Source organism: Microcebus murinus, chromosome 11 (genome assembly GCF_040939455.1).
Source record: "Microcebus murinus isolate Inina chromosome 11, M.murinus_Inina_mat1.0, whole genome shotgun sequence".
NCBI classification, from domain to species: Eukaryota; Metazoa; Chordata; class Mammalia; order Primates; family Cheirogaleidae; genus Microcebus; species Microcebus murinus.
In genome coordinates, this window is record NC_134114.1 from 26,230,672 (window position 1) to 26,248,223 (window position 17,552).

General features: G+C 36.7%; 1 protein-coding gene across 3 annotated transcripts in view; it reads left to right on the forward strand.

Annotated features, from left to right (window-relative positions):
* RAI14 (retinoic acid induced 14) overlaps window positions 1-17,552 on the forward strand; it is a 135,432-nt gene that overhangs the window by 113,884 nt on the left and 3,996 nt on the right. For 2 of the 3 annotated variants that reach the window (XM_012758118.2, XM_012758117.3), the window contains 9 exons: window positions 1,362-1,468; window positions 2,118-2,296; window positions 2,518-2,546; window positions 3,910-3,996; window positions 5,233-5,319; window positions 9,713-9,767; window positions 12,142-12,260; window positions 13,053-14,588; window positions 15,740-15,889. In XM_012758118.2, coding sequence (XP_012613572.2) covers window positions 1,362-1,468; window positions 2,118-2,296; window positions 2,518-2,546; window positions 3,910-3,996; window positions 5,233-5,319; window positions 9,713-9,767; window positions 12,142-12,260; window positions 13,053-14,588; window positions 15,740-15,889 — 2,349 coding nt within the window. The remainder of the gene's footprint in view (window positions 1-1,361; window positions 1,469-2,117; window positions 2,297-2,517; window positions 2,547-3,909; window positions 3,997-5,232; window positions 5,320-9,712; window positions 9,768-12,141; window positions 12,261-13,052; window positions 14,589-15,739; window positions 15,890-17,552) is intronic. The other variant, XM_012758122.2, reaches the window with a different exon arrangement.

The window sequence follows — 17,552 nt, forward strand, 5'->3', positions numbered from 1 at the left end:
TTACTTCCATGGATCCCTTGTGGTTAGAATTTCCCAACTTTGAAGACCAATGTTGGCCTGTTGTAACCCCCCTGGGCTATTTTTGAGAATAAAAATTTGTTATAAAGTGGCCTATCACATACAGTTACAGGGTTAGATTTCATGCTGCAGCATGAGAATTAACATGCTTATACCTGATGGAGATATTGTGAGGTGATTTCTATTAGATACAATCTATAAATAAATTCAGACTCCCTGAATTTTTGTACTTGATAACCACAAGTATTGTAACTTCTATAATGTCTAGAAATCTGTCTGAAATTCTACTGTAAGACTAGACTTAATCAATAAGCAACAATTAATCTTTTTTAAAAACCCCCATTTTTAAATAGTTGGACATATTGCAACTTATCTTCCTTCTTTGTCTATTTGAACGCTTTCTACCTTAACCCTTTCCACTCGGATGTCCAGTGTGGATAATGTCGAGTAGATAATGAGAAAAAAGCAAGCGAGTGCAAAGGGTTAAAGCTTACTGTCAACCAATTATGTCAACCAGTATGTTATTACTGTCAACCGGTATGTTCCAGAAAAAAAAACAAAACAGTAATAGCTTCTCTTTATGGTTTGTGTCATTTGGTCAGGCCTAAGATTACAGAAAATACTCAGCTATATATTCTAGTGTTTTCCTCATTTGTTTTATATTGTAATGTTTAAATTGTTAATCCACCTGATATAGTAGGTACATGAGTTGGGGATCTAATTTTATTTTTTCCTAAAGGCATTGCCAATTTGCATGACATATTAAACAAATAATTCTTTCTAACCATCTCTTTATCTAGTCGTCTGTTAGTAATAGATAAACAGATTCTTAATTTATGTTGCATTTTTGATACCTAGTAAGATTCCTAAAGGGCACACTTTCCTGCAAGAAAAGAGTGGAATAGTGGGATATACTTATTTAGCTCACTGGTAAGAAGCTGCTTAGGGGGCAGGGGGGACCTTTGATTGCCATGTGAAGACAAGTCCTTTGTTTCCCCAGCACCATCCTTCCATACTCCTGTTATACTTGCCTTGAGCCTTTACATACTTTGTGTTCCACCCTTTCTCACATCGTCGTCACCCAGACAGAGTGACAGCTGAGAGAATAAGCAGCCCAAGAGGCTGGAGGCTCCTAGAGAAAAGCCAACATCAGCAAAACTCCATAAGAAGAATTGTGCCAGCATGTAATGGTGGCCCTATAGGGGCAAAGGATATCATGATGGATCAAATATTAGACCAGCAATACAAGTCAAGGAAAGAAATGTGGAAAGAACAAGGGCCAGTGTTTGCAATTCTAGCATTCAGTGTCTGAGTTGGGATCTAAATCTGAGTTTGTCTCCTAGGATGGGAATATACCACTGCTTCTTGCAGTGCAAAATGGCCACAGTGAGATCTGTCACTTTCTCCTGGATCACGGAGCAGATGTCAATTCCAGGGACAAAAGTGGAAGGTACTGCATGATTAGGCACAAGTCATGGGACTTTAGTGATATGCACATTCTCAGAGTCTTTCAAAATATCACAGCTATATTTTGGATGATTTGTTATAAAGTGGTTTCAACTTCTTTCCTTTTAAAATTTCTACCTCTTTTGAGAATCAAAAATCTGTGTTGACTTAAAAGCAGTTTTTCCCAGACTTCTGTGGGCATCACTGCTAAGTGTGTGACGAGACTATTAAATATTAAAGTGAATAAGCCATTTCTTGTGACTTTTCATGCAAAATAAAATAAAAGTAAATATGTGGTTGATTTTTTAAAGTAGTCTTAGTATAGGTTCTTTAAAATGCTTAATGTTAAAGAAGAGTAAGATATGTGCCAATCATATAAATTTCTTCATATTATGCCAAATAGTATATAGATAGAAAATTATGTCTCTGTTTTTTGGCTAAATGTGGTTTAAAGTTTTGATTTAATCTGAGGTTAAAAAAAATAACTACTTTCATCTTGAGAGCATTCCACTTCAAATTCCCCATAAGATTAAGTATAGTAAAGGTTTAACTGCAGTTAATCTTCTTTTCCTTGTTTTCAAGACAAATGATTTTCCAGTAAAGGGTTTTCACATTCTGTTAGTACTAATTTTGTTTCTCCTTTTTTTCTTTAGAACTGCTCTCATGCTGGCTTGTGAGATTGGCAGCTCTAACATCGTGGAAGCCTTAATTAAAAAGGGTGCAGACCTAAACCTTGTAGACTCTCTTGGACACAATGCCTTACATTATTCCAAACTCTCAGAAAATGCAGGAATTCAAAGCCTTCTATTATCAAAAATCTCTCAGGATGTTGGTATGTGAAAGAAAATAGCCAATGTTGTTTTAAATTTATCCACTCCATTTTCCCCAAAGGATGAAGGAATTTGTGCAATATGATATATTTTATTATTCTTTTAAACATATTCTTGAAGAAAAATGAAGTGTTAAATTACATGTTTGTGTGTTCCCCTTACCCAAAGTGGATATGAGTCATTATGATTCTTATAGTTCTTTTTTTTACTTTTTCCTCTATAGATTTAAAGACCCCAACAAAACCAAAGCAGGTATTTATCTATGGGGAAGGGTTGTGGGTTTTTATGTTGTTTTGTTTTGTTTTAATCTTTGCTTATGGGAATTTGAAAATGCTCAGGTTAATCCATTCTGTGGGCCCCCAGAAAAGTGATAAAAGATTATATTAAAAATACTTAAGCACTGAAATATCTTTGGAATAAACGAATCATTGTTATAAGGTGGTGTTTTCTTAATAATTTACTTTATTTCAGAAGCATGTAACTGTAAACTTGCTACTTATATATTCATTTTTTTCTGAAATGTACTAATACTTCTATTGGTGTGAAAATGTTACATGTGGTTTAAGTTTTGAGACTGAATAACAATAATTTACATACTTATAATATCTCATGGACTACAGACCTACAGCCATGAAAATGTCAGATATTTAATGAAAATAAGGGAATTTAGCTGTTTCTTTTAATTGGGGATTTTCTAAAATTTCATCTAGTATTATACAAAGTAAAAATTGAGAAGTTTGCCCTGTTATTTTGTAGTATTTCCTAGCAACTGTTGTAACTATCTGTTTTTGACAAAGAGATGTATGTTTGGCTATTATATTTATTTATTTATACATCAAGATTCTTGAAGAAATTATAAACAGCAAATACTCAATAATGAATTTATTATGTTTTTACTGTATTACTTATAAGTAACCTTCAGAGATGAGGTTCCCACTTTCCCTGTTATTTACATTCTTTAAAAAAAGGAATGGGGCCGGGCATAGTGGCTTATGCCTGTAATCCCAGCACTCTGGGTGGTTGAGCCAAGGGAATTGCTTGAGGACAGGAGTTTGAGACCAGCCCGAGCAAGAGCAAGATCCCGTCTCTACAAAAAAACACAAAAATTAGCTGGGTGTGGTGGTGCATGCCTGTAGTCCCAGCTGCCCAGGAGAGGTTGCTGTGAGCTATGATGAGGATACTGCATTCTAACATGGGCAACAGAGCAAGACCCTGTCTCAAAAAAAAAAAAAAAAAAAAAAAAAGGAATGGAAGTAATGCAGAGGCATAGGAAATACCACTGCTTTTCATAAAGACAGAAAGCTGACTGTGAATATATTCTGGTTTCTAAATTGTGGTAGACAACTCTTCAACCCAACCTCTGCTTCCCACACCAACTCAGTGTGGTTTTGTCTTATGTGCTTTTATCGTCTTGCTATTAAAGCATGGGCTGCTAGAAGAAAACTTGAAGCATGCATATTATTTATTGTTATGATGATGGCAGATTTTAGATCTTCATGGAGTAGGAAATGCATGAACTTTTGAGGTTTTTCTCATTTGTTTGATGAAGCTACTTGCTCAGACTTTACTAACCTAACTAACCCACCTCCATTCTTTGGACTGTGATAACTTTCAGCATGATCAAGTCTCTAAAATAAGCTCAGAAAGAAGTGGAACTCCAAAAAAACGCAAAGCTCCACCACCTCCTATCAGTCCTACCCAGGTAAAAACAAAAGCAAATCAACAATCATCAAACATACAGCAACAAAGCCAGAATTTTGTCATTTTGTGTTTAGGCCAAAAAAAAAAAAGGAATGTTTTAGAACTGGCCTTTAAGTACACATTTAAATTTTTCCTTAGCATTTTTAAATTACAAATTGTGATAAGGAGATTTAGGTTATTAGTATAATAACAAAAATTTCCAATAATAATATTGATTCTTATCTATTTTAAAACTGTAGAGTTTAACAGTATCTTTTTTTAAAAAAAAGCCTCAAGGAAATTTCTCAAAATCTTATGATGTAAACTTTTCCCTTAAGATAAGAAAGTCAGTCTATTTTTAATTCCTCATATTAACAGTTTTAGTAAAGGGTGGGAGAATAAGTAGTTAGTGAGGCAGTTAATTGAAAATGAATTTTAGTTTGTTTCTTATAATAGTGCTATAATATATTTACCTATCTAATTATAGTTAAGGTTGACTAATATTAACAGTAGATTTCATTTCTGAGCTTATAGTGATTACTACATAGAGAAGAAAGTTCAGAAATGTGTGAAATGGCAAGTAAAAACAGGCTGGAGTTTGTTATTAAAAAATTCATAGGCCACAAAGAGAATAATCCATATCCAAATAGTAGAGAGGAATATCTCATCTGAGAAGTAATTTTAAATATATTTTAGCATATTTATTAATATTCTTATCTGCAATAGGAGTTTTATAGATTTTAAAAACTGATCCTCTAACCTTTGATAGGTAAAGGCAAAGTTATAAAATCTAACCAAAATGTTATAAAAAAAAAAACCAAAAACATTTATTAGGTGTTGGGCAGGTGGGGGGAGGGGATGGGTTTATATATATACATTATAAGTGCATTGTGCATTGTCGGGGGGATAGACACTCTTGAAGCTCTGACTCAAGGGGGGAGGAAAGGCACTCGCAATGTATGTAACCTTAACATTTGTACCCCCATATTATGCTGAAATAAAAAAAATAGAAAAAAAACAAAAATTGATTCTAATTAGTATAGGAGCAAAGTTACTTAATTATACTTTGCAGACTTTCAAAAAGTATTTGAAGTAACTAAATTACATTGAAAGTATGTTACCCCTGAAATAATTGATGCTAAGGATATTTACTGTTAGTTTTAATTGCATCAGTTAAACAAGTTTATTCTTTGGCACTGGAGAAGAAAGGACTTTGAAGATGTATTTTTTATCGGTGGTTTTTATTTTGTTGTTTTAGTTGAGTGATGTGTCTTCCCCAAGATCAATAACTTCAACACCACTTTCAGGAAAGGAATCAGTATTTTTTGCTGAACCACCCTTCAAGGTATTTCCTTTCTGTGTTCAATTTTTGTTACTGTAGTTTAAGATATGTGATAGACTTGCTTTAAGTTATACAACCTGGGAAAAATAGAATATACTTCTGAATCATTTGTTCATAACCTTTGTACTGTGAAAAGACCCCTTGATTATTTTTCCTGGCATGGACCCCATAAAATAAGAATAGGGTGAATCAATTATGTTTACTAGTGAGTAATTCATTTTCTCCACTAAAAAAATCAAAGTACACTTACATGGAATCTAAAAAGTTTGAACTCATAGAACCAGAGGATAGAATGGTGGATGGAAGGACAGAGGGTTGGAGAGATATAGGTCAAAGTGCAACATTTCGGTTAGATAGTTGGAGTAAGTTCAAGAGATCTATTGTATGAAATGATGATTACAGTTAATGACAATGCAATAAAAGAGTAGATTTTTTTGTTCTCATTGCAAAAAATAATAAATATGTGAGGTAATACATGTTAATTAGCTCTATTTAGCCATTCTACATTATATACATATTTTAAAACATGATGTACATGATAAATATATACAATTTTTGTTTGTCAATTAAAAAGTAAATTAATTTTTTAAAAAGAAATAAGGTGTGAAAGTGTCTAGCTTTTGGGACAGTCACTCTCATTTTTTCCCTGAATATAGATTGTTTAGGAAACCACAAAAATCATATTTTAGTAAATTGTTTACATGCAATTTGGTATCCTGGATTAGATCCTGGGACATGAAAAGGACATTAATGACAAAACTGGTGCCATCTGAATAAAGTCTATAATTTAGTTAATAGTAAGTAATTTACCAATGTTACTATCTTCATTTTGACAAATGAAGCATGGCTACATACATAATTTATTAACATTAGAAGAAGCTGGGTGAAGGGTTCTATCTTGCACCTTTTTTGTAAATCAAAAATTGTTCCAAATAAAAAGTGTGTTAGAAATTTTTTAAAAGAGACAGAGATTGGAACTTATTTGATAACCAGTCTTTTTTTATTATTATTATTTTTTTGGAGTCAGAGTCTTGCTCTGTTGTCTGGGCTGGAGTGCAGTGGTGTCATCATAGCCCACTGCAGCCTCAAACTCCTGGGCTCAAGTGGTTCTCCTGCCTCAGCCTCCCAAGTAGCTGGGACTACAGGCATGTGCCACCACATCTGGCTCATTTTTAATTTTTTGTTAGAGACTGGGTCTTGCTATTGCTCCAGCTGGTTTCAAACTCCTGGCCTCAAGCGATCCTCCTTCCTCAGCCTCCCAGGGAGCTAGGATTACAGGTGTGCACCATTGCGCTGGGCTGATAACCAGTGTTTATATCAAATTGAGTTGATATAATACCAACCAAAGAGATAGAAACTTTTGTTATTCATAATTTCTTACTGGAAAGTAATTGTATATTTTTAATTAAACATTTTCCTGACTATAAAAGTAATACATATATTTATTTTTAAAAATCCATTAGATCTTATTCCATTTGATTCTGTAAATTTGTGGTTGGAAAGTATTTTAAAGAAGTGGGAGGATATTTCCATTCAATATTTGTTTACCTAACAATTACTGGGAAATTGTACTTGGGAGAAAGTAAATGTGTTAAAATGAAATTTCAGTTGTATAATTCAGGGGTCCTCAAACTTTTTAAACAGGGAGCTAGTTCACTGTCCCTCAGACTGTTGGAGGGCTGGACTATAGTTTAAAAAAAACTATGGGCCGGGCGTGGTGGCTCACCCCTGTAATCCTAGCACTCTGAGAGGCTGAGGTCGGCGGATTGCTCAAGGTCAGGAGTTCGAAACCAGCCTGAGCAAGAGTGAGACCCCATCTCTACTATAAATAGAAAGAAATTAATTGGCCAACTAATATATATATATATATATATATATATATATATATATATATATATATATATATATATACATATATATATATATAAAAAATTAGCCGGGCATGGTGGCGCATGCCTGTAGTCCCAGCTACTTGGGAGGCTGAGGCAGCAGGATTGCTTGAGCCCAGGAGATTGAGGTGGCTGTGAGCGAGGCTGATGCCACAGCACTCTAGCCTGGGCAACAAAGCGAGACTTTGTCTCACCAAAAAAAAAAAAGAAAGAAAAACTATGAACAAATTCTTATGCACACTGCACATATCTTATTTTGAAGTAAAAAAACAAATGGGCAAAAACACCTGCATGTGGCCCACGGGCCATAGTTTGAGGATGCCTGGTATAATTGTGTATTTACTTTCCCTAATTTAAGAATTACTAAAGATGTTTTCTTTTAATTTGGATGCATGTTGATCCGAAAAAGATTCTATCAATCTGTCATTTCCTTCACTTAATACTTAATACCCATGTAAGACAAGGTAAAGAAGTTATGCTTTTAGAAATAGTGCACTAATATCTTCTAATATGGCTGTGGCTCAAAGGAATCAATACATTCCAAAGAACAACATCACAAATAGTGATTTTTAGGAGTAGAGTATAAAAAACTGTCATTTCGGAACAAACAAAAAACAAAGTAAAAAGTGACACCTGTTTACAATGACCGAAATTTAAAAACACTAAAAATACCAAGTGTTAGGATGTGGAAGAAATAGAACTTTCATATTCTGTTGATGGGAACGTAAAATGCTACCACTACTGTGGAAAACTGGAAGTTTCTTTACAAAGTCAACATACACCTAATATATGATCCAGCCATCCACTCAAAGGTATTTACCCAAGAGAAATGAAAATATATGTCTACACAAAATCTTATGCACAGATGTTTATAAGCAGTTTTATTTACAACATCCCCAAATTGGAAATAATCCAAATGTCTATCAACAAGTGAATAAAGATAATGAGATATATTCATATAATGGAATATATTACTAAGCAATAAAAAGGAATGAACTGCAATATAAGCTACATCATAGGTAAATCTGAAAAATCATCATTCTGGGTGAAAGAAGCCAGTCACAAAAATTTGTACTATATGACATTCCTTTTATAGAAATTCCACAAAATGCAATAAGGAGTCATGGTTGTCTGGGAATAGAGTAGACAAGATTGGTTGTGATGAGGCATGAGAAAACTGTAGGAGTAATGGAAATTTTCTGTAGCTTGTTTAGTGGTGGTTCCATGGATATGCATCTGTCAAAACCTCCTCAAGGCCAGGCATGATGGCTCATACCATTACAATGCCAGCTTTTTGGGAGGCCAAGGTGGGAAGATTGCTTGAGGCCAGGAGTTTGAAACCAGCCTGGTAAGGCTGGTTTACAAGACTCTGTCTCTACAAAAAAATGAATAATTAGCTCAGTGAGGTGGTACATACCTATAGTCCCAGCTACTCAGTAGGCCGACGCCGAAGGATCTCTTGAGCCCAGGGTTTTGAGGTTGTAATGAGCTATGATCATACTACTGCTCTCCAGCTTAGGCAACAGAGTGAGTTCCTTTCTCTAAAAAAGAAAAAAACTCTCCTAAGGTTGTAAACTTTAAATGAATGTTATTTATTATACCTTCTGTGGTTGAAAACATAAAAATAAGTACATTTTTTACAAAGGTAAAAGGACTGCTTTGTGTAAAGATAAGAATACTTCCAAAAATAAGCCACTTTTATTTTTAGCATTTGAGCTTTTACAAAGGTTCCTTTGCTGAAAAATTCTACCTATTATCATTGTCTGTGGCTCATCTAGATGAAACATAGTAATTTCTGGCAAGTCACTGTAATGTTTTGAAATGAGAATATGGCTTTGAAGTTCCAAGTATTTTTGCAATATATTAACAGACAGATATTCAGGGACAAAGGATTAGAGGAAATCTTTCAGGAATCAATTGCCAATCTAAGACCATATGAATTTTTATTCACATATAAAGTTACCTTTATCTTCCCTGTCAGATCATGTTTATTACCATTTCTCTTAGAAAGATTAATAATAACATTAATATCAGATAATTTATAAAATTATAAAGTTAAAAAAATCTGCTTTAAAATATTTTAATCACCCATAATATGCCAAAATAAAAAAAAAATATTTTAATCAATGTATAACACAGATAGATAGAACTTCTATTTGACTTCATTATGAAAATAGTATTTGCCATCTCAGGTTTTATGATATAGCCCAGTAAATTAGCTATGACATAGTTTTAAATATATTTGTACTCATTAAATGAAATTTCTGAAAAATATTTTGAGACTATACCCCCTGGCAGGTTCTAATGTTTTAGAAATTATACTTTAGTAGATAATTGTCACTTTTATTCACTTATATCTAAATTATCTTACTTCCTTGAGACCTTCTAGCTGTTTTTCTAGTAGGTTAACACTGACTCTACTCTGTGTAAACTCAAGGAGGAAAATCTGCTTGAATCTTTTGTACATTTAGGAATATTCTTTTAAGTCACTTTTTGTGTTTGAACAGGCCGAGATCAGTTCTATTCGAGAAAACAAGGACAGACTAAGCGATAGTACTACAGGTAAGATAAGGAAGCATCTGTTTTTGTTCCTTCGACCAAAGTTTACTTCATATTTATTTAGCAATGCAAAGGCCAAGCCAGGGGACTCTGTATAGGGTGGTCGAGAACCAGCACGCCAGCACGGGGCTGCCAGTAACGCACTGGCAGACTCTTTCTGTGCTGCAGGGGGCTTTGAATTGGCTTTTAAAGAGTCTCTGAGTTTAGACATAAAAAAAATACACCTCTGTTTTCATTTGTCCCTGACTAACTGTTAGCATTTCCTTCAATTATGAGTATAGCCAATAAATGCCAGTGGTATTAGCAGACCAGTGACTTTGTCACCAAGAGAATTCCTGTCACCTTACTACTATTGCAGATATCTTGAAATATTGTTTAAAATATCTTTCCTGAAAATTATGGCACGTATTAGACCTGCTGCTATATCTTGATATTTGGTGTGTTACAAAATAAGCTCTTAAATTACTATAGCCTGTATATTTGATGCATTCAAAAACATTATTTTGAGATGAGGTCCATAGGCTTCAGGCTGTCCGCTAACTGTACTTGTTGCAGCTGAGCAGCTAGTTACTTCATGAAGGGAGAACCAACCATGTACCTTCACAGCTGTCCTAATCTTTTCTACTTTGGATTTTAAGTAGACATATGCAAAAGGCAGAGTGTTAATGAAATCATATGCAATCATACTGTCTTCACCAAGATAGGGTTTAATTCATTCTATCTGTGAAGAGTACCTCCTAAGAGTTTACCTTCTAAGAACATAGTATGGTATCTTCAGAATCAATTTTACACATAGAAGAGATGATTTCAAAGGACCCTTTTTGGTCCAGGATTCAGTTTCTTAGTCTATTGTGCGTTCATATGTGTTTGGAGACTTTAATTTGCAGAATTTAGAAATGTTAAATTTTCTAATTCCTGGTAGAGATCAATGTTAATGTAACTGAACAAGTGTTACATTAGATACTCTTAAAACATTCCATTGTATCTTGAAAGTAAATTCTATTGCTTTGAATTGCTGTCATGTTCCCAATTCCCTGGTTCATTCCACACTAACCAGACTTCACGTGAGTGGGACTCAGAAAGCTGTGGCTTAGGCATCAGGCATCAGAACAGTGCCTTATTATCAGAAGCAAGCATTTCTACAAAGAAATACCATTTTGCATTCTTCCAAATTAAGATTAAAGTTTTCATCTCTGCATTCAATGGCTGTGAGAAAATAAAAAGCATAACGTAAGAGGTTTAGATCAGTGCTATTTACAGTGTGATCTGTAACCTATTGCATGTAATGAAGGAGTTTCTACCAGAAATTCACCCAGCTATGTCACAGCTAAACACCCTGTTTTGTCCAGCTGACATTTTTTCCATAGGAAGACTTTCTGGATGAAGGAAGCAGTACATTGCATTACATTGTGGACGAAGTTCTTTATGTTAATGAACACTTTGAGTAGCATTGCTTTAGATGCAATTTAACATGATAACCAGTAGGATGTCAAAAAGTTGAAGTTTATCAACTTTACTATAGGATTCAGAGAAGTGAAGATCATTTCACACCTTAGTGAATGCCTTCAGGTGGAGGCAAACTTTGGCATGGGTCTTGAAGGATGCCCAAGAATTCTCTAGGCAGAGAGATACTGCAAGAGCAGTCTTGTTGAAAAATGAAAGAATCAGCCATGTATTGAGAATCTAGAGAGTATGGTGGTAACCATGAATCTGAGGGAAATGGAAATCAGGAAAGAAGTAGTGAGTCATAAACCTGACAAAGTAGATTGGGCACAGATCATAGAGGCTTGAATGCAGATAAAGGAATTTAGAGATTATTTTTAGAGGAAGAACAATTGAAGCACTTAAAACAAAGGAATGACCTAGTGAAAGTATGTTTTGGGAATTTTAGTCTGACATTGTCGTGCAGGCTACATTTTTACTGGGGAGAGGAGAGAGGCAGAGATTTGTCAGGAAGCTGTTTGCAGTTTCCAAGTAAGGTGAAAAAGTCTAAACTAGGGTAACGGTGGTGGGGATAAGAACCAGATTCTAGGGATATTTCTGAAAGGATTCATAGAATTGGGACTTATGAGGCACGAGGAGGAACCAGAAGCAACCGAGATGTGACACTTAAGTGAATGGAAAAAGTATGACCAAATTCATCGGTTTTCAGAATCAACATATATACACATGTATCAGTATTGTGCTAGGAATACCACAGTAAGGAAACCCTAGTACCTGAAAATTACAGTTTGTCCAGCTGCGGGGGAGGGGTTCTGTGGCCAGGACCAGGAAGAAGAACTGGATTAGGCTAGAATTTGAGTTTGTTAGGGGTTAGGGAAATAACAGCTTAATTTTTTTATATATATTATTTTAAATTGCCTTTCTCTTTTCCAAGGTGCTGATAGCTTATTGGATATAAGTTCTGAAGCTGACCAACAAGATCTTCTTGCCCTATTGCAAGCAAAAGTTGCTTCCCTTACCTTACACAATAAGGAATTACAAGATAAATTACAAGTAGGTAAATAAATTGCTACCATAGACTATTCAGTAGAGTCAAGCTATTGTTATTTCAGGAGTAGTCAGATTGTATTTTGTTCTAAATACCTACATTAGTTTCTTATTGTTTAATTAAATGTAGTTATCTTTAAGCATATTATAGTTTCAAATCATTTGTTTCTTGAAAGTGTTATTCATTAACCCTATTTTTATAAATTGGCAAATTGTATATAATTGATATACATATGATACATATGCTATGACAGTTATATATATTTTTATAAAATGTAGATGTATAAATAAAATATATAAACACTATCTTAATAAAATTTACATATAAATATATATAATTATATGACAGTTTTATGTATGTATAAAATTTTATATATACACCAAAATATTATATTTTAAATTATATATATAAAATATTAGCTATTCATTTAGTAAAGTTGGTCATGTGGCATATTTTAGAACTTGATAAGAAATATCTATAATATGCTCATTGCACCTATTGGCAAGTAGAATGGTATTAGAAACAAAAGAAAAATCTGAATCAGAGGTTTTACAGACAAAAAAATTCTGGTGTTTTGAAAGTGACACATCATCTGTCCTAATAGCGTACAGAGTAAGTTTTGTATCATTAGTCTGACTCTCATGTCCCAGGACATGTGTTTTTTTATGACACGACAGTTACACATGCAAAATGGTCATCCTGTTTCTCCCACACTTTTGGATTTGTTGCTCTCACTCCAGTTGCCTGTTCACTTAGCCACACCTTTGGTGCCATTTAATCCTTGCTTTTTTTCCTAGGCCAAGTCACCCAAGGAGGCAGAAGCAGACTTAAGCTTTGACTCTTACCATTCCACCCAAACCAACTTGGCCCCATCCCTGGGCAAACCTGGTGAAACCTCTCCCCCAGATGCCAAATCATCTCCATCTGTCTTAACACATTCCATAGATAAATCCACTGTTGACAGCGACATCAGAATTCAGCAACTACAAGAGATTTTGCAAGACTTGCAGAAGAGATTAGAGAGTTCTGAAGCAGAAAGAAAACAGCTACAGGCTGAACTCCAGTCCCGAAGGACGGAACTGGTATGCTTAAACAACACAGAGATGTCAGAGAACGGCTCTGACCTCAGCCAGAAACTTAAGGAAACCCAGAGCAAGTATGAGGAGGCCATGAAAGAAGTCCTGAGTGTACAGAAGCAGATGAAACTGGGTCTCGTCTCGCCTGAGAGCGTGGATAGTTACTCACATCTCCATGAGCTGAGGGTCTCTGAGGAGGAAATAGACGTGCTAAAGCAGGATCTGCAGAAGGCATTAGAAGAAAGTGAAAGAAATAAAGAGAAAGTGAGAAAGTTAGAGGAAAAACTTACAGAGAGGGAGAAAGATACAGTGATTAAGCCACCTGCAGAGGAATATGAGGAAATGAAAAGTTCATACTGCTCTGTTATTGAGAATATGAATAAGGAGAAAGCATTTTTGTTTGAGAAATACCAAGAAGCCCAAGAAGAAATCATAAAATTAAAAGACACACTAAATAGTCAGGTGACACAGGAAGCCAGTGATGAAGCTGAGGACATGAAAGAAGCCATGAATAGGATGATAGATGAACTCAATAAACAGGTGAGTGAGCTATCACAGCTGTACAAGGAAGCCCAGGCTGAGCTGGAAGATTACAGGAAGAGGAAATCTTTAGAGGATGTAACAACCGAATACATCCATAAGGCAGAGCATGAAAAATTGATGCAAGTGACAAACGTGTCCAGGGCTAAAGCAGAAGACGCACTGTCTGAAATGAAGTCTCAGTATTCAAAAGTGTTGAATGAATTGACCCAGCTGAAACAACTGGTAGATGCACAGAAAGAGAACTCTGTCTCTATCACAGAACATTTGCAAGTGATAACCACACTGCGAACTACTGCAAAAGAGATGGAACAAAAAATAAGCAGCCTTAAAGAGCACCTTGCAAGCAAGGAAGTAGAAGTGGCAAAGCTGGAAACACAACTCCTAGAAGAGAAAGCTGCTATGACAGATGCGATGGTACCCAGGGCTTCCTATGAAAAGCTCCAGGCATCCTTAGAGAATGAAGTGAGTGTGTTGGCGTCGAAGTTAAAGGATTCCGTGAAAGAGAAAGAAAAGGTCCATTCAGAGGTTGCCCAGATTCGAAGTGAGGTCTCACAAGTAAAAAGAGAAAAGGAAAGTATTCAGACTCTCTTGAAATCCAAAGAGCAAGAAGTAAATGAACTTCTGCAAAAATTCCAGCAAGCTCAGGATGAACTTGCAGAAATGAAAAGATATTCTGAGAGCTCTTCTAAACTGGAGGAGGATAAAGATAAAAAGGTTGGTGAAATTCTATTACTGTTGGGTTTGTAGCAATAAGTCCTCAGCCCTTGGACCTTTTCTGTATTAAACATTTATAGTATTTGTTGGCGCTAACCTGTTGTGAATACTCAGAGGCTCTGCTTGTGACCATATTTGTCCCCACAGTCACATTAATAAGAATTTATTGGATATTTATATTTTTAAAAAATTGGTCTTCTGCCACTTCTCCTTACACTAAAGCATTTTCACACACTTGTCCTTTAAAAGTCATTTTAGAGAAGCTCTGCTGCCAGCGTCAGGGATCAGCAGTGAATCTGCAAACTGAAAAGTGTTTGTGGTCCCACTCAAACTTCAACTGAATCCAGAACAGATTCCTCTACTGTATGGAAACTCAGACTCCAAAGCTTAATCCTGCTTCCCTAAACTCCAAGAGTTTCCTCACGTCTCTCAATTCAGTATAAAGACTACCCTTCCTGGCCCCTGTTCTCAAAGATATATAGGAGGGGGGGTGGAATGTAGGGGCAGGCAATTGGAGATGGAGATGGTGCTGGATGTGGCTGGAGGAAGGAGGGAAGCAAAGGAAAGTTCTGGATGGTTTCCTGTGTCAGAGGTTCTGAATGGCATTGATTAGAGTGCTATTCTTTTGTAATGAATGTTTCAAAAAGAGTGTGAAAAGCCTGTAAGGGGATGAGGAGTTAGGGAGTGGTAGGATGAGGTGTGGGGTTGTGTTCACTTCTAAGCTAGGTGTCCAGAGATACCAGGCTTCCTAAGACTCATTCCTGATTGCCCATGTCAGCAATGTTGGACAAGACATAGCCGTCTGCAAATGAAGAATGCCTGAAATCCTATTTCTGATTAATTTTTTCAACTGCACTCCTTTTAAGAGTAAAAGAAGGAAATCAACATCACAGCTTTAGTTTCCCTCAGGCACCAAAACACAATTTGTAATTCAGGGGCCTTTGTTAGAACATAATGGGAGGGCTTTGTTGGTTTGCCTGATTTTGTTACCTGTTTCATTTTATGAGTTTTCTTTTAGAAATGAAAGAATTATTCCAAAGTGTCAAGTCCCAGAGGCCAAAAGAGATGACTATGTTCAAGGCTTAGAAATATCTAACATTTTGCTTCCGTACAGATTACTGCCTATTGATATAGTTTTCCTTTGTTGCTAGATAAATGAGATGTCGAAGGAAGTCATCAAATTGAAGGAGGCCCTGAACAGCCTCTCGCAGCTCTCCTACTCAACAAGCTCGTCCAAAAGACAGAGTCAGCAGCTGGAAGCGCTGCAGCAGCAGGTCAAGCAGCTCCAGCACCAGCTGGCCGTGAGTGGGCGCGTTTTCCGCTGCCTGGTTTGGGGTGGAGGGCGAGGCAGGTCACATACAGCTCAGCTGTCAGGGCGAGCTGGTGTGAGCAAAAAGATTCCCAGCCAAAGGAATGTTGTACTTCAGTGAGCAATTGACTGGACACTTTTTCAGTGAGGGCAAAAGAGGGAACCGCTGGTGGAATTCCCAGTCAGTCTGTGCAGGGAGGTGGCTTAGACGTGTAGCTAAGAAGAGAGGGATTGCTTATGCGCTCGTCCACTGACTTTCCACCCCTTCTCCTTTGTCTGCAACAGGCGTTCCCCACCTCTGGGAGTGGCTAGAGCCTTTTCTTACTAGGGGCCAGGATCTACATGTTTGAAGCTGCTTCTTGGTCCCTCTGCATATTTCACCCAGGAAAACCCTTTCATAGCTGAATTAGTTTCCTGATGTAACAGATCACCACAAACTTGGTTTAAAACAACATGAATTTGTTATTTTATGATCTGAAGATCAGAAGCTCGAAATCAGGTTCACCTGACTAACCTCCAGGCATGGGCAGGGCTGGTTCCTTCGCCAGGTTCTAGGGGAGAATCCATTTCCTTGCCTTTGCCAGCTTCCAGAGGCTGCCTGGGTTCCCCTGGCTCATGGCCCCTTCCTCCTCCTTCAGATCACATCACTTCACCTGCTGCATCTGTCTTCCTGTCTCCTTTTTCTGCCTTTGGCTTTCAGGCCTCCCTCTCATAAGGACCCTTGTGAATTCATCAAAAAGCCCACCTAGATAATCCACAATAATCTCTCTCTCCATCTCAAAATCCTTAATTACCTCTACAAGATCCCTTTTGTCATATAATGTAGCATTCAGTCGTTCTGGGCATTAGGATGTGGACATCTTCTGAGAGCCATTATTTGGCCTCCCACGAGATCTGTTAAGGTTTTAGCTATCATAGGTACATTATATTTTCCACGTGAAGTTGAGGGTTAGGCAGTCCTGGACAATCTGTGGCTTCCATATACAAACAACATGGATTTGATGATTTCTTCAGTATAGACTGAACACTAGTGAATTCAGGTGTCTACAGTGCTTACTTTGGCTGCCACAAAGTACAATACTGACTTTTTGGAGTTAACAGCTCTAGTAGTGGTGGAATCGGGGAAAAAGAAGATGCTCCTTGCTGTGTTCTATAGGTCATTCTTCTCCTGATAAAATGACTATTACATACTTGTAGATAAAGGGCTAATGGTTTATATAGTAATTCTTATTCAGTATGTGTTTTTTGAGTTCCTAGTACATATCAGTATTGTACATGGTGCCCCTGGTATAAAAGTAGGACATAGTCCCTGCCCCGAATACTGTGGGCATCTACAGGAAATGTTTCTGCCCAATCTGATGAGTCATTAAAAGCTCCCTACAGGAGGTGATGCTTATGCTGAGTCTAGAAGGGATGAGTGAGAACTCTTCCTTACTTAGCAAGGGCTGAGATGTGGCACTGGCTGGCCCTTGGTAACCTTGGGGAGAGCCACTCCAGTGGAATGGGGGTAGAATCTGGACTGCAGTGGGCTGGCTGCTAGAGAAGTGAGTGAGTAGATGGATAACTGGTGGGGCTGAAGAATTACAGCAGGGGGCAGGGGAAGCCTAAATCAGGTTTGCTGGAAAGATAGGAGATGGTGGTCAGAGGGTGGGATG